General features: G+C 40.0%; 1 protein-coding gene across 1 annotated transcript in view; it reads right to left on the bottom strand.

Moving 5' to 3' along the window:
- LOC149456761 (propionyl-CoA carboxylase alpha chain, mitochondrial-like) overlaps nt 1–27013 on the bottom strand; it is a gene marked incomplete at its 3' end in the record, with an annotated part of 701434 nt that overhangs the window by 270283 nt on the left and 404138 nt on the right. The window contains exons 15-16 of the mRNA XM_089684514.1: nt 22266–22334; nt 21123–21198 (exon numbers count right to left, since the gene is read on the bottom strand). Coding sequence (XP_089540640.1) covers nt 21123–21198; nt 22266–22334 — 145 coding nt within the window. The remainder of the gene's footprint in view (nt 1–21122; nt 21199–22265; nt 22335–27013) is intronic.

Genomic DNA, 27013 nt, shown 5'->3' with positions numbered 1-27013 from the left:
AAATAGCTTTTGATTTCAGTAAATATGCTGCAAACACAACGAATGGCAATTTTCAGTTCTTTACAACCTATAAAGTGTTTTGAAACTTACTGTGCATAATAATTTGGAACAGTGCATTGTAAGTTTTTTATGTTTAAAAAAAAATACTGTTATTAGGTTTGTTCAATAAAATTTGAATTGTACGCTTTAATAGTTGATAACATGAGAATTATGCTGACTGTTATTTACATCAATTATTTAGATAAATGAGAAAAATATCATTTGCAGAATAATTTGGAACACGGTGTTCACTGAAATCTCTATTCTGTATTCTGATTGATGTTTTATGGAAACCACCTGAAATATGCAGTGTTATCATTCATTACTTAAAGCTTGATCAATAATAAAGAAGTTGAATTTTCTATCAAACATCTAAGTGTCTGATTTGCATTATTCCCAAAGTACTTTGAAACTGGATGTTTGTATGGAGGAGGTCGGCATAAAATGATATTCCTAACAGAACTGGTGTCAGAAGCGGGATAGGATCGGCCATCGGAGGTAAGTGAGCATTTTTTGTCTTACTTTGCCCTGATTGCCCCCTATCTTGAACAAGCCTCTGTTCTGCGGTAGCAGGAACAATTGTCCACTGGAGCTTTGAGAGTTTGCGGGATTAAACAAAACCGAAGTTGATTTATAAGAAATTTGTATATGTCCTCCCTACAATCAGACAGAATAGTATGTTAAGTGCTAATGTACGCTTGCAAGTAGAGAAACTGTTAAGTAGATATATTATAAGTCTCTGTAGGACTGCAAGAAGCACCACCTACTCAGTGAGATTTCTCTGTTGACCTGGGACAACTGAAAGCATGGTGGCAGTCTGAAGGAGTCAGAATAGGGGTGTATCTGTCCAGGTGATTTTAAGCCTTGAAGCGCTTGTGCAGTTAAGAATTTTGAAGGAGCTCTATGTCAGTTTACAACAGCTTCACTCTGCACAAAGAGTAATCACCAGGAAAGAAACACATAGGCCAGCTTGCATAACATTGTTTATTTGCTTTGCAGGGACAATGGGTAACTCCCATACCCTCCTAAACCACCACGTAAAGTGTTAAGAGAAAGAAAGCTGTTAAAAAAATTAACAAAGGAAAATGGATCAGCTCTAGAAAAACCCCAACCACCAGCTAATGAGACATGTAAAAAGTATGTCACTAGGGTGTCACCTTGGGATTATTATGTTGTCCTGTGGGTGGACAACCTGGCGGGTGGAGTTCGACCATGGGTAGTGCCAGTTTTTCCCCCAGAGATGGGGCCAATGATGATTTTCATATGGATATGATAAAGGGACTGTGTAGGGGACAAAACTGCTTTTCCCTATTTTGGTTCAGATCCTGAGTGGGATATGAAATATATGAGAGGGGGGAGCGGTGAATTGGTTGAAGTATGCCCCAGCATATAAGCGCCTGACACAAAACCCTTATTATTTTTTTTGTGAACTTGTCCTTTTACCTCCCTAGCGGTCTGATTATGTCAGTATTTCTTTGCTCATAGCAGTAAATTTTTTTTGCATGGAAATATGTAGTTTTTTTTATTGTAGGCCTGTAATTTTTAGGAATAACTCTGAAATAACACTGAAATCTGTCCATACAAGAGTCTAGTAAACATCCCGGATATATTAAAATTTGAAACACAAAATCATAAATTATAATTTAATAATCATAAAAAATAATAATATAGTAATAAATTTAATTCAATAATATAATCAAATCAAAAACACAGAAATTTGAAATAGAGCGCCAAGTTCGCACATCACTGAGCAAAGTCGCAAAATCATTTTCAGTGTCCGATGACGAATTTCCCCACAAATCATTATCACTCAATTCTGCAAGTAGTTCTATTTTACTATCGCTGTTCTCTAGCTGGTCTAAAACAGCTTTTGACCTAAAGTGACGCTGTTTGGACACCATGGAATGGAACCTGGAAGACAGATGCCAGCATCGGCCGGATGACATGGCCGGGGACGCTGCAGGAGGGACATCGCGGAGGCTCAGGACAAGGTAAGTGCAGAAGGGATCCCAGAGCAACGCTGCAGGGTATTCCCGAGTGTAGCTCAGGGTTACCGCTTGTGGGGCTGAAACTTTACCCCGAGCTACACTCGGGAATACCTCCAGGGAGGTTAAAGGGATATAACATGGGGAAAAGTGCGTGCACTGCAGAAATGTACAAAATCAGCTTTTCTTATTTTCCCTTAACATATGCTTTAAAGCAGTATTAAACTCAAAAAATGTTTTAAATTACAGCTCACCAATTTTTAGATGTGGATTTTCCTTTATTTTTACCTGGTGATCTAGCCAGTGAGTCTGTTATTTTTATAATGTTAACAGATTAAGCTGTCCAGACAAAAGTAGCAGTTAATACCATTGACAGGGGTGCTTACAAAAGCCAGCTTTTATTCATTCATGTAAAACCTTTATTGCAAAAAGAAAAGTGTTTGCAGTAACCACTTTTAAACTGTTAGTTTCAGGAGCAGGGGCTTTAACCATCAGAGATTTTGACTTCCTTATTTGGGGAAAATAGGTACTCTTCCATGATTTCCTTAATAACAATGTCTAAAGATTTGTTGAAAAAGTGCACCCTAGTTAAGGGAATCTTCAAGATATGCTTCTTGTACTGTAGGTTTGCAGACCAAAATTTAAATCAAAGGGTCATCCTCATAAGTACCAAAAAAATCATAATCCTAAATAATGGCTCAGGACTAGATGGTAAACGTTTGGTAGATAGAGATGGCTGATACAGAAGGTTTCATGGAAGGACCTGAAAGAGTGCACAGAAAGGCTTCCAAAAGTTTATCTACTGATTCTTGAACACCAAGATTTGTCAACAGGGACTATTATAGCCTTTAAAAGACAAGAAATCGCTGTTTTCAAAACAGGAAAAGTTCAGTATTTCTTAGAAACCTCTCTTCAATAAGCTACAGCTGAGAAAAATGCTTGGGAGGAACAAAGACTATTTCAGAATGAGCTTAGTCACATGTACAAAGCAGACAGGCTTTTTTGGGTTTTTTTAAGAGTGCGCAGGCGATTGACCTTTGGAAAGGTTGATGTAGGCAGTGTGCACTACATTAATACAGGCAAAGTATAAAACGTTGGAATTTTATTTTTTAATAACAAACATATTATAAAGACCTGCTCTGTGTAATGGTTTTGCACAGAGAAGCTCCGATTCTCCTTTTCTTGGGTCCCCTGCCGGAACTCCTGGCTCCTCCCCCCTGCCAAGTCTTGCTATGGTGGCACTCGTGCAGGCTTGACCCCGAGCTGCATTGAAGTTAACACAGAGTGCAGCTCACCAAACCCCTCTCTTTTGTCTCCAAGCTTATGAGAAAGGAGAGAGATTTGGGAGAGCTACTGCTCATGCACAGCGCTGGATCGAGAAAGTATAACAGGTGGCTGGGAGGGAATGAACATGGATTTTTTTACCTTAATGCAAAGAATGCATAAAGAAAAAAGAAAACCTCCTGCTTTTAGAACCACTTTAAACTTTTAAATATCTCAGCATTTTGACTTTACTCACATGCTGAGTCCTAAAGCCTCATTTATATTGGCACTTAGGCCTGTATAGTCTGAATGAGCCATTTTTTTTTCCGGTGTGTTACACCACATCTGGGGTCCCCCATTTCTAACATAGGAGACAGAAGATGTCGGAATGGAACGATCATTCCTCTTAGTCCAGGTGATGACAACTGAGAATTCTTTTTTCCAATTGCTGGACAGTGCGTCTCCATCCAAGTGATGATCAAACTTACTTCCTTCAAGGTTGCCTGACTCGCTGTTTCCTCCAATGGTGGATAAAGGCCACAGCAATGACATGGTCTCATTGCATGCCAACTGGGTATCCCTGAAGGAGTGGGTCCAATGGTGTACAGCCAATTTTATTGTATTGAGCTACAAGATGTTGAAGGGGAGCTTTGCTTCCCTACATGACCAGGTTCCCTGATCTGCCCGGGAGGCTGACATCTGTTGGTTATCTTCCATGAAGGTTGGAGAAAGGACTTTCTTATTGCTAGTATAATGGTCTAAGCATGAGAATTTAGAGAGAGAAGCTTGTTTGCTGGAAGAAAAACATTTGCCTAGGACAAGTCTATGATGAGGCCTAAATATTTCAGATGAAGCAAAGACTAGAGGGCAAACTTTTGGAAGTTGCTTGCCCAACTGAATGCCTTAAGAATTTGGATAGTCGTTTGGATGTTTGCTGACTGCTGTGAGGGAGGTGAATCTTTCAGAAGGCCATTTAGGTACCCATTAAATTGGATACCCTGAGTTCCTAAGAGGCCGAGTAGAGGTGAAAGCACCTTTGTGAATTATTCTAGATGTGGAGGATAGGCCAAAACTGGTAGTGTGACAAATTAGAACTATTTGTCTACTACATCTTAGTGCAGAAAGCATTGATGAAGTCAGTAAATGGGAATATTGAGGTATGCATCTTGATTGTTACTGATGCCTAGTATTCCCATGGTCTCAGAGAAGAAATAACTGACCTTGCAGATTTTATGAGAAACTTGTGAATGAGAAGGTACTCATTTGGGGATTTTAGATCCAGAATAGGAAGAATATCCCACTGAGTTTTGGTACATTGAACAGGTTTAATCGAATCCTTTGAATCTATCCTCCAGAAGAACCAAAACATCACTCCATGAGGCAAAAGATGGTTCCATGGCAGTTTGAAAACAATGAGGGGAGTTTAGAACTCTATTTTGTACCCCTTTGAATCCTCCATTTATCTGGGATGCCTGTGACCCTAAGGAATAAAACTACAGCAGATGTCCCATCACTCTTAGAGGGATTTGTGGCGGTAGCATCCACTGAAGGGGGGGGGGGTGGATGGGACTTTAACGGCACAATTCTCTTATATAAATAAATTTGAACAGTTCAATAAAGATTTTTTAAAACAATATGCAGTTTTATTTTTACAATCTTAAAAAACAAACATAAAGATACAATACATATTGCAGCGGTGTCATCAAAGATGGTATTGCAAATCTAGTCATGGATCATGAAATTTGCAATACCATCTTTGATGACACTGCCGCAATATGTATTGTAGCTATATTAAACACATTTCAACATGCAGTATATATATATATATATATATATATATACATATATATATATACACACATACACACATACTGTATATATATATTCATTGAAATATATTGAATATGGTCAAAATTGAAATATTTCAAATATATGTCAATATATTTGGAAAGAATATTTTTATATATATTTCAAATATATTTTTCTTCCATGTGGGTCATCCCTCCCGTCCCCCCCCCTAGCTCCCCAGAACCACACCACTTAACATCCTTATCGTTATCAGTCTATATCTGTACTTCCTTCCTCCTATCCCTTTTTCTATGTGGGCAATCCTTAAAAGCTCTCCCCAGAACTCATTTTGTTATGTTCCAAGTAGTTCCAGATATCTTTTAGTTGTTTTAACCACTTCCAGACCGGACACTTTTACCCCCTTCCTGACCAGGGCAATTTTTAGCTTTCAGCACTATCACACTTTGAATGACAGTCATGCAACACTGTACCCAAATGATTTTTTACCATTTTTTTTGAGACAGATAAAGCTTTATTTTGGTGGTATTTATTCACCGCTGGGATTTTTATTTTTTTTGCTATATAAATGAAAAAGTCCAAAAATTTTGAAAAAAGTGTTTTGTTTATAAAATTTTGCAAATAAATAATATTTCATCATAAATCTTGCCCACACTTTATTCCGTTATCTTTTTAGTAAAAAAAAAATCCAAATTAGTTTATAACCAAAAATTATAATTTTTAAACTTTTTTTTTACATTATTTTATTTCTTTATATTATTTTTTATTTTTTTACATACTGTCACCCTAGCAGTACAGTGTCGCCATGGTGACACTGTACTACTTTTGGGGGGTGATGAAGATTTTTTTTTTTTTTTTTTTTTTTTTTTACACGGATTGCTTTTACACCCATATAGGATGTAAAAGCAATAATTTCTCTTTCTCTCTGTCTGCATTCGTGCAGTCATTGAGAAGTACTGAGTGAGCTGTGATTGGTCACAGCTTGTCACATGGAACAAGGCTGTTGTGAATAGCCTTGTATCATGTGACCTCTGTGATCATTTACAGATTTCACAGTTAGTAAGCAATGATGTCACAAGTGACATCTTGCTTACTACTTTGCATGTGATCACTGATTCGCCAATCAGTTATCACGATTGGGACCTCGTACAGAGGTCCCGTCTGACGATCGGTGTTTCACTATGTCCGGAGGACACAGCGGGCACCGGATCGCAGTGCTGCGCACTCCCAGGGAGCGCGCACAAGCAGGGTGCGGGGAGGCCGTTTATAAACGGCCACCCGACCCTGCACTGCCACCGTCCGGCCGTTTATATACAACGGCCGGCCGGGAAGTGGTTAAAGGCCAACCACTTACTCCATGTTTTCCACATTTTTTTCATTTTATCCTCTTCAATATAACACAACTCTTCCATACTATAAATGCTCTTTACTCCATTTACCCAGTCATTCACACTTGGTGGATCAGGGGCAAGAGACAATTTGGAAATCAGACCCTTAGCCACACTAACTAGATGGTATAGTACCCTATTCTTGCGTAGTTATCAAAGATTCAAATGTATAAACTAAACAGAGCCAGGGATCTCCCTGTATATGTTCCCACATATTTACTGAATATATTGTAATACTTCCGTCCAGTATTCTTGTATCTTCATGCAATCCCACCATATATGTGCCATCATGCTCTTATCCTCACAAACTCTCCAACATAAAGGTGAAACTCTACTTGTTGTTTATGTGCTTTACTCGGTGTGATATACCATCTAGCCAAACATTCATAGTTCATTTCCACCGTGCTCATGTTTGTTACCTCATGTACCAATTTAAATAAACTGTTCCTCTGTTGTACGTTCAACTTTGATCCCAAGTCCTGCTTCCATTTTTCCAAGGACTGGGGGGGATCAGTACCTTTTATATCCATAAGGATCTTATATTTCTTAGAGGTGCCCCGTTTTGGGGCTATAGTTACCTTCATCAGTTTCTCAAATGGGTACTGATCCTCCAATGTTCTCAGTGGTTGGGGAGTGTTGAAACAAAGCGAGTAAGTTGACCATACCGCCACTCATCTAAACTAAAAAATAAATCTTTTCTTATATTTCCATCCTTTTTGTTTATACAATCTATCCCAAGCACTAAAAACTTTCTATGTCAGTGAACAATTGTTCCCATCAAATGTGCGAAACTTGTGCGGAACCCAAACCATCTTTCCTAACTGTGCCTTACTCAACGTCTCTTTCATATTGTCAGGGCTCCGGGTATGACCAGAGGTATGTGAACTGACGCAGGGAAACGCAGGCTTCAGATATGTTATAAACAATATAATTTATTAATACTAACAATACAAAACACAGTGCAATACTAAAACATAAACAAAGTGCAAACGAACCAAACCAAACCACCCACAGATAACAATACATACAATGCAAGCGTAGTCAAGCAGGCCGGGTCAATAACAATCGGGCAGGTAGGAACAGGAGGAGCAGGCAGAGAGTAGTCAGGTCACGAGCCGGGTACAGCAACTAACGGGCAGGTAGGTACATGGGGTCAGGCAGAGAATGGTCGGGGTCACAAGCCAGGGATCAAACAGGATCGGCAACAAGTCAGTCAGGCAGGAACAGGAATGCAGGTAACAAGATACAGGGGCCCATGGAAAAACACACACCAAGGCACAGACTGCAGGTCTGGCCATCCCTTAAATACACCTCCGTAATCAGCTTCAGGTGTTTGGCTGACTGCAGGGTTGAGTCTATGATTGCTGAGAGCACCCGCTGGCCAGCCCTGGTACTGCAGCCCACAAGGCAGGTGAGTCCCACCATTACTGGCAGGTCCATTCCTGACACATATTCACCCAGCCTTTCCTATGTGAATTAAATACCCAATCTATTATTTGTGAAAGTATCACCACTTGTTAAAAAATCTTAACATTTGGCAGCCCCAAACCCCCATTACATTTTGCCCTACACAGTGTCTCATGCCTAATTCTCGTTTTTTATTTTCCAAAATAAACCTACATATCTTCTGTATTATCCCAAAAAATGATCCTGGTATATATAATGGCAACATGTGGAACCTGTAAAGAATTTCCTCATCAGATATTTTCCAGGTTTATTCCCCCACCTACATCTTTCTTTGAAACCCTATTAACCAATTCAATACCGGGCACTTTTACACCTTCCTGCCCAGGCCAGTTTTCAGGTTTCAGTGCTCTCACACTTTGAATGACAATTGCACGGTCATACAACATTGTACCCAAACTAAAATTTTATCATTTTCTTCACACAACTAGAGCTTTCTTTTGGTGGTATTTAATCATCACTGGGGTTTTTATTTTTTGCTAAATTAACAAAAAAAGACCGAAAATTTTGAAAAAAAACCAAAACGTTTTTCTTTGTTTCTGTTATAAAAGTTTGCAAATAAATAATTGTTCTTCATAAATTTAGGCCGAGATGTATTCTGCTACATGTCTTTGGTGAAAATAACCCAAATTAGGATGTATTTTTTAGTTTGTAGGAAAGTTATAGAGTTCACAAACTATGGTATAGATCTGAATATTGATCAATCCTGAAGTACTGACAGCCAATCTAATTTCTTGAGGTCCAAGAATGTCAGAACAGTACAGATATTCCCCAAATGACCCCTTTTTGCAAAGTAGACAGTCCGACGTACTTCATAAGAGGCATGGCGAGTTTTTTGAAGTTGTATTTTTTTTGTCATAATTTTTCGGAAAATTAAAAAATTAAAAAAATTAGTTTCACTATTTTTTTTTTACATATTGTCACCAGTGCAGTACAGCGTCATCATATAACTGGCATGGCGGTGATCAGGGACACTGACTGGTGACAGTATGAAAAAAAAATATATATATATATTTTTTTTAATTCATTTTTTTTTCTTTTTAAGATTTTGTTTTCATATTTCACTATGACCAAAGTAGTACAATGTTACCATAGTAACATTGTACTACTTTGGGGAAGTGATCAGTATTTTTTTTTTTTATACACAATTTGCTTATAGCAAAGAATTACTTTGCTATAAGCAAGCATTTACCTGAATGACTTCGATTCATTCAGGGTTTTTTTTTTTTTTTTTTTTTGTGCTTAGCTGTGATTTGGCCACAGCTACTCACATGAAATGTGCATGTGATTAGCTGTGACCATTCACAGCTAGACACTAGTCTAGCTGTGAATGGCTTTTAATGATCAACTTCTGATACACATCTGTGCTTGCCTTGTTTTTATGCAACCATTCTCATTTGTTGAGCTTTTCAATCACTACTTTTATTTTTTTCCCTCGTTTTTTTTTTTTCTGCTCCCATCGAGATATTATAAAGGGCTATTAATAAAGGGGTCAATTTTATTCCTAAATAACCTATTTCTTTTTCCCTCCATGTAAATGGGAATTCTTTTTGTAAGTTTTGCTTCTCAGCTTTTGTTATATTAATATTTAAAATCTGATTTTGCCAGGTTTATTTTCAGGTTTGAAATCTCACCATATTGTTGTAATAATTTCATTATAATTTTTTCTTTCTTCACCGGGATCAATGCATGTACCAATTTATTGCAGAGAATGACAGTTCTTAGAAGAGTTTTTTACCGCTACCTGCGGCAAGAAAGTGTTGCTGTCCCTCCACTCTGCAAGCCAGGGTTTACCATGTAGGCCCCCCCGACTCCTCAGTCTTGGGGCGTCTGAAGTAGCTCCCAAGATCGAGAGCAATCTATTTTATTGCAATACGGGAAAAGCAAGGGAATACTTCTGTGTGGGCTACCAGCTCCCTCCCAAACTGCTTCCTTGTTTCAGCGCTCTGCACCTTCTTCATTTGGGCAGCTCCACAGACACCCCTGGCATCACTCAGTCCTCCTGGGTTCTCTAAGTGTCGCCTCCTCCTCACTCCGCTTTCAGCCACCGAAGCTAGGAGCTACTGGACCTCTCCGCCTCCGGTCCATCACTCGCGGATGCTGCCACTCTTACTGACCAGTCATGGGCGTCTCCCAAGGACCTTCGCCATACCAGCCGCCGATGGGACTACAGGCACCAGACCTCCAGATCGCTTGGCTTCCCGGCCACTTACCACAGGTCTCAGGTAGGCTAGACTATCATCCTTTGGAGCTCGGGCAGGCGTCTGGAGCTCATTCAACATGCTGCTTCACAGCACTATGCTTTGGCTCACCCCCTCCCAGACAAAATGTGCCAATGTCTACCTCTTCTAAAGGAGATAGTTCCACTTCTGATTCAGGTAGGGAAGGTGAAGGTAGGGATGCCTGGAGGGCAAATGGTCCTGGAGCCAGGTGACATCAGAGCCTGAACACCACTAGCATGGTCGGAGAGGCTGCACATTATCAGCTGTAGTTTGCAGCTATTTTTTCTGTGAGATTTACTACTGTCAAATGTAAAAATCGTTTGAGTTCTACCTACAGAGCCAGCTATGCTGTTAAAGGGATAGCATAGAGGACACAGTGGCCATAAAGAGAGGCAGATTATCTCCAGAGGAAAAAATATATTTTACCCCCACTAAGAGGGTAGATGCCTGATTGATCTATCAATATACACGGGTCAAGATTTGAAGGTGAGGGCCCATCTATAAATCATGGCTATTATGAAGAGGCACACTATTTGAAAGAATAACAGCACCAAGATAGTGGGCTCACTCACTAGTAGAAAAATATTTGTCACCAATATTTTCTGAACAGACTTTGTGGGACTATTATCATTTCCACCCTATACTGTCAAGTGATACAGTGCTTTGAAAAAGTATACATACCCCTTGAAATTTTCCACATTTTGTCATGTTACAGCCAAAAGTGTAAATGTATTTTATTGGGATTTTATGTGATCAACCAACACAATGTGGAACATAATTGTGAAGAAAAAGGGAAATGAGAAATGGTTTTCAAAATTGTTTTACAAATCAATGTCTGAAAAGTGTGGCGTGCATTTATATTCAGCCCCCAAGTCAATACTTTATAGAACCACCTATTGCTGCAATTACAACTGCATGTCTTTTTGGGTATGTCTCTACCAACTTTGCACATCTAGAGTGTGAAATTTTCGCCCATTCTTCTTTGCAAAATAGCTCAAGCTCTGTCAGATTGGATGGAGAGCGTCTGTGAAAAACAATTTTCAAATCTTGCCAGATTCACAATTGGATTTAGGTCTGGACTTTGACTGGGCCTTTTAACACATGAATATGCTTTGATCAAAACCATTCTATTGTAGCTTTGGCTGTATATTTAGGGTCATTGTCCTGCTGGAAGGTGAACCTTCCAGTTTGCAGACTAACAGGTTTTCTTCGAAGATTGCCTTGTATTTAACTCCATTCATCTTCCCATCAACTATGACCAGCTTCCCAACCCTTGCTGAAGAAAAGCATTCCCACAACACTATACGGACACCACCATGTTTCACGGTGGGAATGGTGGGTTCAGGGTAATGTGCAGTGTTAGTTTTCCACCACACATAGTGTTTTGCCTTTAGGCCAAAAAGTTCAATTTTGGTGTCATCTGACCAGAGCACCTTATTTCAAATGTTTGCTGTGTCCTCCACATGGCTTCTCCCAAATGGGACTTCTTATAGCTTTCTTTCAACAAGGGCTTTCTTCTTCTCACTCTTCCATAAAGGCCAGATTTGTGGAGTGCATGACTAACAGTTGTGTTGTGGACAGATTCTCCCACCTGAGCTGTTTATCTCTGCAGCTCCTCAAGAGTTACCATGGGCCTCTTGGCTGCTTTTCTGATGAATGTTCTCCTTGCCCGGCCTATCAGTTTAGGTGGATGGCCATGTCTAAGTAGATTTTCAGTTGTGCTATACTATTTCCATTTTCGGATGATGGATTGAACAGAGCTCCATGAGATGTTCAAAGCTTGGGATATTATTTTTTATAACCTAACCCTACTTTAAACTTCTCCACAACTTTACCCTAACCGATCTGGTATGTTTGTTGGCCTTAATGAGGCTGTTTGTTCACCAATGTTCTCTAACAAAACCTCTGCAAGGTTCACAGAACAGCTGTGTTTATACTGAGATTAAATGAGACACAGTGCTACTTTCCCATAATTTCCCTGAAGCCAGTTCAATACCTATCCCCATCAATTCCTTACACTTATTGATGCCATATCTCAACCTAAGCACATGGGAAAAATGTGGCATCAACTCAGTCCTAGACCACTATATTGCCAACGACATAGCACCCTTTCAAGTTCTTCAAAACAAATTTCTTTACCCGCTTTGGAACACTTTAATCATATGAGGATTGTCCACTGTATCCATTCTAAGAACATTCCATCTACCACTACACTTCTGACCCCAGTGCTCCAATACTTTAACAATTCTAAATACCCAGGAATAGGGATCTCCCTGTTCTACTCCCACCTCACTAACTTAAAACTCTCCCTAAGAACGTTGTCCTTAAATAACTGGGAACTGATACTTTGCCAATCCTTTTCAGGCCAAACTTGGAGTAAAACCTTCAGCCTTACATACAAATTTTTACGATGTGCTACACATTGGGAATCTATCTAAAACTCCTCCATCAATGGTACTTGACTCCCGTTCGACTTTCAAAAATTTACTCCACCAATTAGGCTCCCTACTACACTTACTATGGTCTTGCAAATCATTGCAATCCTTCTGGAATAGTGTTTTTTATCTGATTTCCAAAATGATAGACTCCACAGTAAGCCCTGACCCCTCCCTAGCTATATTTCATATTGGTCTAGACAGTTTTCCTTTTAACTCCTGCTGTATCATAATTCACATACTTTTTGCAGTCAAAAATAATATTACCAGAGTATGAAAAACGCTCAAATCTCCCTCAAAAGCAATGATTGTCCTAGAACTTGTAGATACTGGTTCCAGCATCATATGACTTACTTTATAACCATGTAGACCATATCCCTACTATCTGTTGGAATTGTCAAACGCTATCTCAATCACTTATACAACGTTGAACCATTATTGTTTCTCTGTTATCTCCTATGTAACTGTATTTGTTGAAAAACATCAATAAAAAGTATCTGAATATAAATGACACACAGGTGGACTCTATTTACTAATTACGTGATTTCTGAAGGCAATTGGTTCCACTAGATTTTAGTTAGGGGCATCAGAGTCAGGCGGGCTGAATACAAATGCACACAACCCTTTTCAGGTATTTGTAAATAATTTTGAAAAACATTTATCATTATCATTCCACTTCACAATTAGGTGCCATGTTGTGTTGGTCTATCACATAAATACCCAACAAAAAACATTTACGTTTTTGGTTGTAACATGACAAAATGTGGAAAATTTCAAGGAGTATGAATACTTTTTCAAGGCACTGTATCTCATGTTTTTTTCTATATGTTTATGGTTTAGTTTTCACTAGAGTGGATGTAGTTTTGAGCAGCACAACACTTTACACTGATTTTGCATTTCTTGTTTATGTGATGAGCACACACTATATGTGTTTGCAGCAGGTCAATATTTAGGTTTGTTCAAACTATTCATCACGGTTTAATTATTGGGCAGCACACAATTTTTTCATTATTTTCAAACTAGTATCAATGTCAGTTAATGTCAGTGTGTTTTAGCTAGGATTAAAAATAAATAAATAAAATAAAAATGTGCACTATTGTTTCTGGGTCCTACTATGGGTGCAAATAACAAATAACATACAGTCAGGTCCATAAATATTGGGACATCTACACAATTCTAACATTTTTGGCTCTATACACCACCACAATGGATTTGAAATGTAACGAACAAGATGTGCTTTAATTGCAGATTGTCAGCTTTAATTTGAGGGTATTTACATCCAAATCAGGTGGACGGTGTAGGAATTACAACAGTTTGCATATCTGCCTCCCACTTGTTAAGGGACCAAAAGTAATGGGACAGAATAATAATCATAAATCAAATTTTCACTTTTTAATACTTGGTTGCAAATCCTTTGCAGTCAATTACAGCCTGAAGTCTGGAACGCATAGACATCACCAGACGCTGGGTTTCATCCCTGGTGATGCTCTGCCAGGCCTCTACTGCAACTGTCTTCAGTTCCTGCTTGTTCTTGGGGCATTTTCCCTTCAGTTTTGTCTTCAGCAAGTGAAATGCATGCTCAATCGGATTCAGGTCAGGTGATTGACTTGGCCATTGCATAACATTCCACTTCTTTCCCTTAAAAAACTCTTTGGTAGCTTTTGCAATATGCTTTGGATCACTGTCCATCTGTACTCTGAAGCGGCGTCCAATGAGTTCTGAAGCATTTGGCTGAATATGAGCAGATAATATTGCCCGAAACACTTCAGAATTCATCCTGCTGCTTTTGTCAGCAGTCACATCATCAATAAATACAAGAGAACCAGTTCCATTGGCAGCCATACATGCCCACGCCATGCCACTACCACCACCATGCTTCACTGATGAGGTGGTATGCTTAGGATCATGAGCAGTTCCATTCCTTCTCCATACTCTTCTCTTCCCATCACTCTGGTACAAGTTGATCTTGGTCTCATCTGTCCATAGGATGTTGTTCTTTGATTGTTGACTTTGACACACAAACACCTACCTCCTGGAGAGTGTTCTTGATCTGGCCAACTGTTGTGAAGGGTGTTTTCTTCACCAGGGAAAGAATTCTTCGGTCATCCACCACAGTTGTTTTCCGTGGTCTTCCGGGTCTTTTGGTGTTGCTGAGCTCACCGGTGCGTTCCTTCTTTTTAAGAATGTTCCAAACAGTTGTTTTGGCCACGCCTAATGTTTTTGCTATCTCTCTGATGGGTTTGTTTTGTTTTTTCAGCCTAATGATGGCTTGCTTCACTGATAGTGACAGCTCTTTGGACTCATCTTGAGAGTTGACAGCAACAGATTCCAAATGCAAATAGCACACTTGAAATGAACTCTGGACCTTTTATCTTCTCATTGTAATTGGGATAATGAGGGAATAACACACACCTGGCCATGGAACAGCTGAGAAGCCAATTGTCCCATTACCTTTGGTCCCTTGACAAGAGGGAGGCACATATGCAAACTGTTGTAATTCCTACACCGTTCATGTCTGATGAGATGGAACCCGTGGGTGCTACAGTTGCAGAATAAGTTTCTCCAGAGGACACGTGGATCGCGGAGGATGGGTAGTGTAGTCAGTAGCCAGAGCAAGGATCAATATGGAACAGCAGACAAGCGCAATGTCAGGATCAAGCCGAGGTCATACACAGAGTAGCAGCAGACAGGACCAATGTTAGGATCAAGCCAGGGTCATACACAGATGTAAAGTGGGGATCAAAAGTTTGGGCACCCCAGCTAAAAATTTGTATTAATGTGCATAAAGAAGCCAAGGAAAGATGGAAAAATCTCCAAAAGGCGTCAAATTACAGATTAGACATTCTTATAATATGTCAACAAAAGTTAGATTTTATTTCCATCATTTACACTTTCAAAATAACAGAAAACAAAAAAAGGCGTCTGCAAAAGTTTGGGAACCCTGCAGAATTTATAGCATGCACTGCCCCCTTTGCAAAGCTGAGACCTGCCAGTGTCATGGATTGTTCTCAATCATCGTCTGGGAAGACCAGGTTATGTCAATCTCAAAGGTTTTAAATGCCCAGACTCATCTGACCTTGCCCCAACAATCAGCACCATGGGTTCTTCTAAGCAGTTGTCTAGAAAACTGAAACTAAAAATAGTTGATGTTCACAAAGCTGGAGAAGGCTATAAGAAGATAGCAAAGCGTTTTCAGATGTCAATATCCTCTGTTCGGAATGTAATTAAGAAATGGCAGTCATCAGGAACAGTGGAAGTTAAAGCAAGATCTGGAAGACCAAGAAAAATATCAGACAGAACAGCTCGCAGGATTGTGAGAAAAACAATTCAAAACCCACGTTTGATCCCTCCAGAAAGATCTGGCAGACACTGGAATTGTTTGGAGAAGAAGGGGCACAGAATTTAATGAAAAGAACCTCTGTCCAACTGTTAAGCATGGGGTTGGATCAATCATGCTTTGGGGTTGTGTTGCAGCCAGTGGCACAGGGAACATCTCACGAGTAGAAGGAAAAATGGATTCAATAAAATTTCTGCAAATTGTGGATGGTAACTTGATGCCATCTGTGAAAAAGCTGAAGTTAAAGAGAGGATGGCTTCTACAAATGGATAATGATCCTAAACACACCTCGAAATCCACGGGGGATTACATCAAGAGGCGTAAACTGAAGGTTTTGCCATGGCCTTCACAATCTCCTGACCTCAACATAATTGAAAATCTATGGATAGACCTTAAAAGAGCAGTGCGTGACAGACAGCCCAGAAATCTCAAAGAACTGGAAGACTTTTGTAAGGAAGAATGGGCAAAGATACCTCAAACAAGAATTGAAAGACTCTTGGCTGGCTACAAAAAGCGTTTACAAGCTGTGATACTTGCCAAAGGGGGCAGTACAAGATATTAACTCTGCAGGGTTCCCAACTTTTGCAGACGCCATTTTTTTGTTTTCTGTTATTTTGAAAGTGTAAATGATGGAAATAAAATCTAACTTTTGTTGACATATTATAAGAATGTCTAATCTGTAATTTGATGCCTTTTGGAGATTTTTCCATCTTTCCTTGGCTTCTTTATGCACAAATTTTTAGCTGGGGTGCCAAAACTTTCAATCCCCACTGTATATACTCTCAAATTAAAGCTGACAGTCTGCAGTTAAAGCACATCTTGTTCGTTTCATTTCAGATCCATTGTGGTGGTGTATAGAGCCAAAAATGTTAGAATTGTGTCAACGTCCCAATATTTATGGACCTGACTGTACATAAACAATTATGGCACCATTGCGCTAAGGTGTTGCAAGTGGCACCAATACAGAGACATTTCCAGTGTTCATTCACATAAAACGCTGGTAAGTGCCACCAATGCAGCCTTCTTCAGATAGGGGAACCTTAATAGTAAATGACCTTTTATACGGGTAACACAGTGAGATTAGCAGCACTCCCTTTAACACACTGCTTCTAATCTCAGCTTGTTACCTGTATGAAAGACACCTGGTAGCCAGAAATCCTGCTGAATGATAGGGGATCAAATACTTCTTTCCCTCATGAACATGCAAATCAGTGCATAATTTGTTAGACATGCATCTCTTTTGATTTTTTTGTTGCTATTCTGTCTCTCAGTGTTGCAATACACCTACCATTCGATTTTTAGACTGATCATTTCTTTGAGTGGGCAAACATTCAAAATCAGCAGTAGATCAAATACTTATTTTCTTCACTGTATTTGCACCATTTGGATTACTATATAAGTATTATATTTTTGTATGTGATCTTTGACTTTGTCACGTACCTGACCGGAGGCTGCAATAGAGAGAGGACTCCCCTTATGGCTAAGTGCAGTGCGCCCCTGGAGGCAGAAACAGGAGGTGCAGTGCCCAAAGAAGCACGGGTGGTGGTGCTGCTTGGAAAAGTGGTGGTGCTGCTTGGAAATGTCTGATGAGATGGAACCCGTGCAGGAGGAGTTTCTGTAGAGGACACGTGGATTGCGGAGGATGGGTAGTGTAGTCAATAGCCAGAACCAGGATCAATATGGAACAGCAGACAAGTGCAACGTCAGGATCAAGCCGGGGGCATACACAGAGTAGCAGCAGACAGAAGCAATGTCAGGATCAAGCAAGGGTCATACACAGAGTAGCAGTAGACAGGAGCAAGGTCAGGATCAAGCCAGGATCATACAAGGAGCAGCAGACAGGAACAAGGTCAGGAGCAAGCCGGGATCATACACAGAGCAGCAGACAGGAACAAGGTCAGGAGCAAGCCGGGATCATGCACAGAGCAGCAGACAGGAACAAGGTCAGGATCAAGCCGGGTGGGTAACAGGAAATCAGCAGGAAACTCAGGAACACAGGAACGGGAGGGACTGGCGATAATCCAGAAATCACTGAGCAGAGCTGCAGTCCTTACAAAGGCCACTGAATGTCAGCAATTAGTGCACCCTGCGTGTGCTGATGTGTTTTCGTGCTCAGGAATGCTTTATTACGTGTCGCCCGCCTATGCACACTTCTTTACGCGAATTGGCGCATTTGCCCGGGCTTCCTCGTCTTTTCCTCTGACAGACTTCCCTAGAGAAGCCTAGTATTGCAGGCTTCATATCAAGCAACATTTGAGCACATTCATTTGATCTGTCTATTTATTATTAATATGTTTTATTATTTCCTGGCTCTGGGTGATCACTTTGGTTTGTGCAATGGTCCAGCCTCTGTTATACTGGATGGAGAGCTTCTATTTAAAAGGTGATGTGGTGGACACAAGAGCTGTTCTCTGAAGAAGAGGGTTCGTATCTTGAAACACATTATCTTGCACGTTTGGGTGACACCTGGGTTTTGGTGATACCGATCCTCAGCCTGACTATTTTGCCACTTGGGTTTCTCATACGTTGCTTTTAGCTTGTTGCAGTTTGTGAGCATGATATGCATTAGGCATCATTTTATGTTTAATAAAATTTACATTAGGTGATGCATTAGGCCTTTGCACCCTCTTATTTGTGTTTTTTGTTGTTAACAAATAACATGCACATATGTGGTATTGCTGCGACAATCTGCAAATCTAGACAAAACTTCTGTACAATCTCAAGGCACCCCATTCTAAAATGTAAAAAACCAAAACTAATAGATTTACATAATGCAGGAACATCCACATGCATAGGACACCCAACATTGGAGGTGATTTACTCTTCCAAACCAAAATACATCTTTGCACACTGGTCCTGACTAGTATTGGGCAGCACAGTGGCTAAATGGTTACAACTTCCGCCTGGCAGTACTAGGGTCGTTAGTTCGAATCCCAGCCATGGCACCACCTGCCTGGAGTTTGCATGTTCTCCTTTTGCCTGCGTGGGTTTCCTCCAGGTACTCCGGTTTCCTCTCACACTCCAAAGACATGCTGGTAGGTTAATTGGATCCTGTCTAAACTGTCCCCAGTATGTGTATGTATGAGTGTGAGTTAGGGACCTTAGATTGTACGCCCCTTGAGGGTTAGGGACTGATGTGACATCAGTACAATATATATATGTAAATGTACAATATATATATGTAAAGCGCTGCGTAAATTGACAGCGCTATATAAGTACCTGAAATAAATAAATTGCTACACCATAGTGGTTGTGAAGTTTTCCCCTTTCCTTCTTTGTATCTTTGTAACAGGTGGTTACCCGCCTCCTTTATTAGCAACAAAACATTTCAGTGTTAGTGACTTGTGTTCAGCTTTGGGCTACCTGCTCTGATGTTTTTCAATGGTCTTATTTACATTTAGCTTGTCTCTTGTTTTTCCAATTTGTTACTGTGGGCGAGTTTATCTTTTTTGTTACACTAGTTACATAAGTTTTCTTTCAGTAAAAGTTTTTCTGAGAGCTGTGCTCTGAGACCTATGTATAGGTGCTCAGCTCGTTTTTTAGTTGAATGTGACCCCAGTGCTGATGGAGAAGGGCAAACAATGATAATGTCACTAGTTGTTGAGACACCAACAAATAAAGAAGGTTGTAATGGTGCACAATGAAAACCTGTGGCTTGATCCACCTGCTTGCTTGTATATAATTTTTGGGCAATCTTTAAAACATCTGTAAAGCCACCCTGGTTGAAAAAGATTAGGTTATAGTAATAGCAAAATATATAGCTAAATTTGAAAAATTAAAAAAAAAAAAAATTGTTGGTTTTTTTTACACTACTTTATGCAAGTTTTTCTTTATAAAAAATGATCAGGAAATATAGATTACCATTTACCAACAAATAAAAGCCCAATTTGTCCTGAAAAAAAACAATGCAGTTTTATTCACACATGTTAAAGTTGCAAAACTGCTCAGGTGTTATGATTTGTTTTATAGTCTGTGATGAGGGGTTAACAAGAAACATGCGCAAGCTTTTATATTACCATATTTTACAAATGAATGGTTTTAACAATATATGTGTTTCAAAGGAAAAAGTAAGTGAACCAGTATCTAATATTCTACATTGTGCTAATATTAGAAAGTTCATAAAAAGTCCTATACAGGTGGTACTATACCCCAGCAACGTTTGCTCAATTTCTTCTTAGCTACCATTACACTTGCTTTTGAGGCTACCATCTGGATGGCAGTGACCCATAAATGGTGAACATAAGGGTTCCAGATATGTATTTCATTCTGAACTAGCGTTAATTAACCATTTATTTGCAGCCACCTAACTAGACAGACTACCATTGTACTTGTGCTTGTATATTTATTGTATGACTGAAATATATGCACCTATGCAAACATTGTCACAAGAGTCACAAGAGTCAAGACTAATTGCATTAAACTGCATTTTCTGATTACATAAAGGTGCCTTGACAAACTGCTGTAGATTACCCTGATATAATAGAGTTCTTTCATCACTGCAAACCATTTACATTTTATGGCCACATGCTCACCTCTACACTTTTCATACGTTTTGATTCACCAAATAATGCAGAAACAACTTAAAGCGCATAGATAATGAATAAATACAAATACATATACATATTGATTATGCTTCATGTCTGCTTAGATATTTCTTGGAAGAGGGCACTCTCCAGACAGAGGTCAGGGGTCCTGCATCCTCCTAGAGGAGAATGAAAACTCCTCCTACAAGTTTTAACCAGTGCTCGGCTTAACACTGATAGAAGTCACAAGACTGCTCTAACTGCTGATGAAAAAAGGTATTTAGCAGTTTATATTTACTAAAATAATTGCAGTTCCATGTTGTGTGTACTGTGGGAGACCAGATAGAGTGAATGTAGGGTCCTGGGTTTAGCAACACTTTAAATAATCTTCATTTAAGTTGTCATTATCCTAGAGGCTTACAGATTTTTTCTATCAACATCCATGACCAATTAAAGTAAAACTGAGATCAGTTTATATATTACATATACATTCCTTTGGCTGTTGGTGTAAATGAAAAAAAAAAATAAAACAAAAAGGACCACCTCTACAGACAAAATTATTCAATTGTGCTAAGGATTTTATCTGTAGATTTTTATTTTTTAATTTTGCAGTGATGAAATAACAGCTCTCCCACTTTGCATCACTCATAATATATTTACCTCTAATTACATAATGGTCTAGAGCATCTTCCATTTTCTTTAAAGCTTCAGCCCGAGAGATGCCATGGGTAACCAACTAAAACAAAATTAAATAAAAACTTTCTATGTGCTGCAGAGTAATACATATATCAACCGCAGTCATATATAACACATTGCTTAAGTTAGTAAACAGGTGGTAATCAGACATATTAGAGAAATGCTGATGAAAATATTTAGAGGACGACTCATTGCACAAATTATTATGTTCATTTGCATAGCAAAATTAATCATTATCCTTCAAAACATTTTGCAAAGTCTACAATATTTTAACCTTAAAGCAGTATTAAACGCAAAACCAAACATTTTATACACTGCAGTTTACCAATCGTTAGATGCAGTGACTGTATTGGTTTTCTTTCTTAGGATTTTTCACCTCGTTTTTCACCTGGTGATCTGGCCAGTAACACACCTCCTTTATTAGAATACCCTCACTCTGGATGAAGAACTACAGTTAGTGTATCTAATTCTGCTATTCCATCAAACTGAAGCTGAACTCCAGCTCACACTTTATATGCAGTTTCAGCCAACACTTTTTTCCTTTTGGGATAAAAGTTTGTTATGCATATGTAAAAGCTGATGATTATAAGTGCCCCGCTCAGTAGTAAATGGCTTGTCTCATCCCTATAACTGCTACATCTGTAAGGGCTTGTTCTTTTGGAAAACAACAGACTTACTGGTTGGATCACAAAGTGAGAAAAAGGAAAGAAAGCCTATGAAAGAAAACTAATGCAGCCACAACATCAAATAATTGGTAAGCTGCAATATGGTAACTGTTTGCTTTGGGTTTAATATCACTTTATTAAAATTGTGCCTCAAGGTATATGCAGCTGTGATACATTTTTATATTTTGAATGGATTATTACTCCTCACTAATTGATTCTGAAGAGAAAGCCTATGTTTTATGCAAGGAAATGGAATTCAAAATCAAGAGTTCTGTTCACCTACTGCTTTTTTCGCATCAAAAAGCATACATAAACAGACTTCTATATCGCATGGTACTTTGTAGTCATTTTTCTTCTCTTCAAGGTGACTGACCAGTATTAGGAATGTAATGTAATGTGCTAGCTGTTCAATTTTGACTTGGGTAGCTGGATTAAAACTCACTTTTGAAATCATAGGATCATAGTAAATGCTGATGTCGCTTCCTTCTTGAATACCACTGTCAACTCGCACCTTAGGCAAAATAAAGGAACAAAAATGTTACTGAATATTGAAATGCAGCAACCAAACATTAAATAAGTGCATTTCACACAGGACTCACACTGTGACAAGAGGCCACTGGGATGTTGTGACGTTCTTTACCAGATAAAGTGAGCAACAGTATTTAACAAAAAGCACATAAAAATATTTATTGGTGGGCAAACTTTTTTAAAGTACCAAGGATAATAATTCAACATTCTGCATAAATGTCCAGAAAATAGGGTAACTATTGATGCCAAATTTAGGGGTTATAAATCATTGTGACAAAACATAACTGATTTTCTCTTTAAAATGTCCATCACTAAACTGCCGCAAAATGAGACAGCACCCATTAAAATGCAGCACATTTTTGCTCACAGCTCAGTACTACATAGCCAACGGAAAAAACAAAGGATTTAAGACTTCTATCACATTCCAACATAAACATTTAATTATGACAAATAAAAGCTTATCAAAATACAAGCCATTTTCAGAGTAAAAGGAACACTCAAATTTCAGTACAAAAGTCTTACATCTAGTGTAAACCTGTTTCCTACTCTGTCATCATATCTGAAGAAACCATTGGTCTTTACGTAACTTCTTATAACCCCATTTCCAAAAAAAAGTTGGGACGATGTGTAAAATGTACACAAAAATAGAATGCAATGATTGGAAAATCTCATAAACCCATAACAAATGTTTAAAGTGATACGAAACACACACACTGTTTAGTATATATTATCCCTTCTATTCCTGTATGTGGATGATGGCGCTTAAGTTATTTTAATAAAAATAAAAGCTAAGTACCTTTTTCCTAATCTATATACAGTTGTCACTGACCCAGATCTTTCCCACCTTGTCTGCAGAGAAACATAAGCAGGAGGAGCCTCTAGTCCTCTGCTGCTGGTCACATGTTCAAAACAAAAAAACAGCCTTAATAATACAGAGTAAAAATAAACAATATCAATAAACAGTATTAAATTGTCATACAAATATATATATATATTTGAAATCAAATCTTTATTATTTTGTTGAAATAACATGGCATGGCATGAGTCTTAGAATAAGAGGGATCTTCATGTAATATCCCACTCCTAATGTGTTTAGCTGGTTAGTTGGCACTGAGGAAGAGGGAGGGAGGGAGTGGGCTGTCTTTACCACTGTCTATACGCCCCCATGCGTGTCTCTATAATCACATGAACTGCTCAGATGTCATAAGGAGGAAATGCTAAGCACATGAACAGAAGGTGGAAATAGAGAACAGGATCAACAAGGTTTCTTCCAGAATACTGAAAATAAATCTCAGTGACTGAGTATGAACAGCATCTAATACAGCAATTATTGACAGTAATTTATGATGTGGGTTTAGTGACAGTTTCAACTGAAAAAAATGGACAATTCTAAGAAACAAATATGGTCATTTTGAAAATTGGTGGCATCAACATATCTCAGAAAATAAGTATTTGATCCCCTTCACAAAACATTACTTAGTACTTGGTGGCAAATCCCTTGTTGGCAATCACAAAGGTCAGACGTTTCCTATAGTTGGCCACCAGGTTTGCACACATCTCAGGAGGGATTTTGGCCCACTCCTCTTGGAAGAGCCTCTTCAAGTCATTAAGGTTTGGTGGTTGACGTTTGGCAACTCGAACGTTCAACTCCCTCCACAGATTTTCAATCGGATTAAGGTCTGGAGACTGGCTAGGCCACTCCAGTACCTTAATGTGCTTCTTCTTGAGCCACTCCTTTGTTGCCTTGGCTGTGTATTTTGGGTCATTGTCATGCTGGAACACCCATCCATGACCCATTTTCAATGCCCTGGCTGAGGGAAGAAGGTTCTCACCCAAGATTTGACGGTACATTGCCCCGTCCCTTTGATGCGGTGTAGTTGTCCTGTCCCCTTAGCAGAAAAATGCCCCCAAAGCAGAATGTTTCCAACACCATGTTTGACAGTTGGGATGGTGTTCTTGGGGTCATAGGCAACGTTCCTCCAAACAAGGTGAGTTAAGTTGATGCCAAAAAGCTCAATTTTGGTCTCATCTGACCATAACACTTTCAACCAGTCCTCCTCTGCATCATTCAGATGTTCAGTGGCAAACTTCAGAGCAGCCTGGACATGTGCTTTCTTGAGCAGAGGGACCTTGCGGGCACTGCAGGATTTCAATCCTTGTCGACGTAGTGTGTTACCAATTGTTTTCTTGGTGACTGTGGTCCCAGCTGCCTGGAGATCATTGACAAGATCCTCATGTGTAGTTCTGGGATGATTCCTCACTGTTCTCATGATCATTGACACGCCATGAGGTGAGATCTTGCATGGTGCCCCAGACCTAGGGAGACTGACAGTTGTTTTGTGTTTCTTCCATTTGCGAATGATTGCACCAACTGTTGTCACCTTCTCACCAAGCTGCTTGGCGATAGTTTGGTAGCCCAGTCCAGCCTTGTGTAGGACTACAATCTTGTCCCTGACATCCTTGGACAGCTTTTTGGTCTTTGCCATGGTGGAGAGTTTGGAATCTGATTGTTTGATTGCTCCTGTGGACAGGTGTCTTTTATACAGGTAACAAAATGAGATTAGCAGCACTCTCTTTAAGAGATTGCTTCAAATCTCAGCTTGTTACCTGTATGAAAGACACTTGGTAGCCAGAAATCCTGCTGAATGATAGGGGATCAAATTATTATTTCCCTCATGAACATGCAAATCAGTGCATAATTTATTAGACATGCATTTCTTTTGAATTTTTTGTTGCTATTATGCCTCTCAGTGTCAGGAATCTAGGAATGACCAGAAAGGTGTGGACTGACACAGGGAAATGCAGGTTTCAGGTATAGTATAATACAGTTTATTATTAGCCACCCAGATATATATATATATATATATATATATATATATATAAATAAACGCACAGTGAACAAACCAACCTTCTAACGAAGCAGGAACACAGGCGTAGTCAGGGCTGGAGAGAAGGAACGGTCAGGCCGGCCGTAGGGTTCTGTAATGACCGTTTGGTGGTACCTCTAGCGGTCCTCAGGGCAGGATTCCCCAGGGCGTGGAGTCTAAGCCCCAGTCTGCCTTTTCACCAGAGCCCCTGATGGTGGGGATGGACTTGGCGCAGGACTGAGACCAGGTCGCGGCCCCTGAGTACACCTGCTAGTGGTAGAGGGATCCGCCAGAGGTATGTGCAGGTACGGCTGGATCCATGCAGGATGGATGGATGGATGGCAGAGTAGTTGGCGTGGTCAGACAAGCCGGGTCGGTAACGGTGGAGGCAGATCAGTACAGAGCAGCAGGCAAAGAGTAAACGGGTCACAAGCCAAGGTACAGCAACAGGAGGTCAAACAGCATAGGAGTAGGCAGAAGAATAGTCAGGGATGAGCCAGTAGTCAGAACAGAAGACGGTCAACAGAGATCAGGATCAAGCCGGGTCAGCAACGAAGCAGGAACACAGGATACAGGTACAGAGGCTCATGGGAAAACATACACCAAGGCCCAGAGCACAGGCCTGGTCATGTCTTAAATACAGCTTTCTGCAATCAGCCCCAGATTTGGCTGATTGTGAGCTTCTGGCTGCTAAGAGCACCCGCTGGTCAGCTCTGGTACTGCAGCCCACACGGCAGGTGAGTCCCACCACCAGTGCTGAGAGGACCCGCTGGTCAGCTCTGGTACTGCAGCCCACACGGCAGGCGAGTCCCACCACCAATGCTGAGAGCACCCGCTGGTCAGCTCTGGTACTGCAGCCCACACGGCAGGAGAGTCCCACCACCAGTGCTGAGTCCATTCCTGACACTCAGTGTTACAATACACCTACCATTCGATTTTTAGAATGATCATTTCTTTGTGAGTGGGAAAACATTCAAAATAAGCAGGGGATCAAATGCTTATTTCCTTCACTGTACATACATACACACACACATATAGCATTTTGCATATAGCATGGGCTTCTCTCTGCTGGACCCTCTCTCAAGCCGTGACACATTCACATTTTTCACAACAGCTACTGGTTTAACTGCAGCAGCGTTGCCAGGGGCAACAGCACCTCTCTCCCAGATACGGATATCCTGCAGCTCTCTCCTTGCAGTGAAGGTTGGCTTGCTTTCCTCTGTAGGTTGGTTCAATGCTGCCAGGTGCCGCTTGCACCAGTCCACAGCAGATTCACCCACATCTAAATTTCCCGGCTTGGCTGGGGCATGCGGTATATAACCCCCTAGCCACAGGGCTCTATCTCTCGCTTCAGCAAACATTGCCTCCTTTTTCTGTTTTGACCGCCTCATCTTTGCAGTCACGCACACAGCAGTGTGTTACACAGTTCAGCAACACTATGGAACACTGTCTCTTTAAGGCAAAGTCCTTTTCTCTAGCAGATTCTCCTCACCTGCACATACAGATAGTGCAGATTTATGCACCAAACACAGTTCATATAACAAATGAACTTACTTCATTACAGGGATCTCCCGTTCTGCTCGCTGCATCCGCCACCATATGTGGGAACTCTCTTCCAGTGGAGGAGCTTTTCCTTTCAAAAGCACACAGCAACTCGCTTCTTTTTAAGGGCCTTTTTGCCCAATTTTATCTAAAAAAACGTCCCGTCACATAAAGCTTCCCACGCAGGGGTATCCACCATCAAGCAAAAACAACAAAGATTCAGCCTCCTGGCTTGTACGCAGTTTGATGTCTG

This window comes from Staurois parvus, unplaced genomic scaffold (assembly GCF_062004578.1).
Source record: "Staurois parvus isolate SC_StPar_1 unplaced genomic scaffold, SC_StPar_1.0 ptg000349l, whole genome shotgun sequence".
NCBI classification, from domain to species: Eukaryota; Metazoa; Chordata; class Amphibia; order Anura; family Ranidae; genus Staurois; species Staurois parvus.
This window is presented reverse-complemented; position numbering and strand designations above follow the sequence as displayed.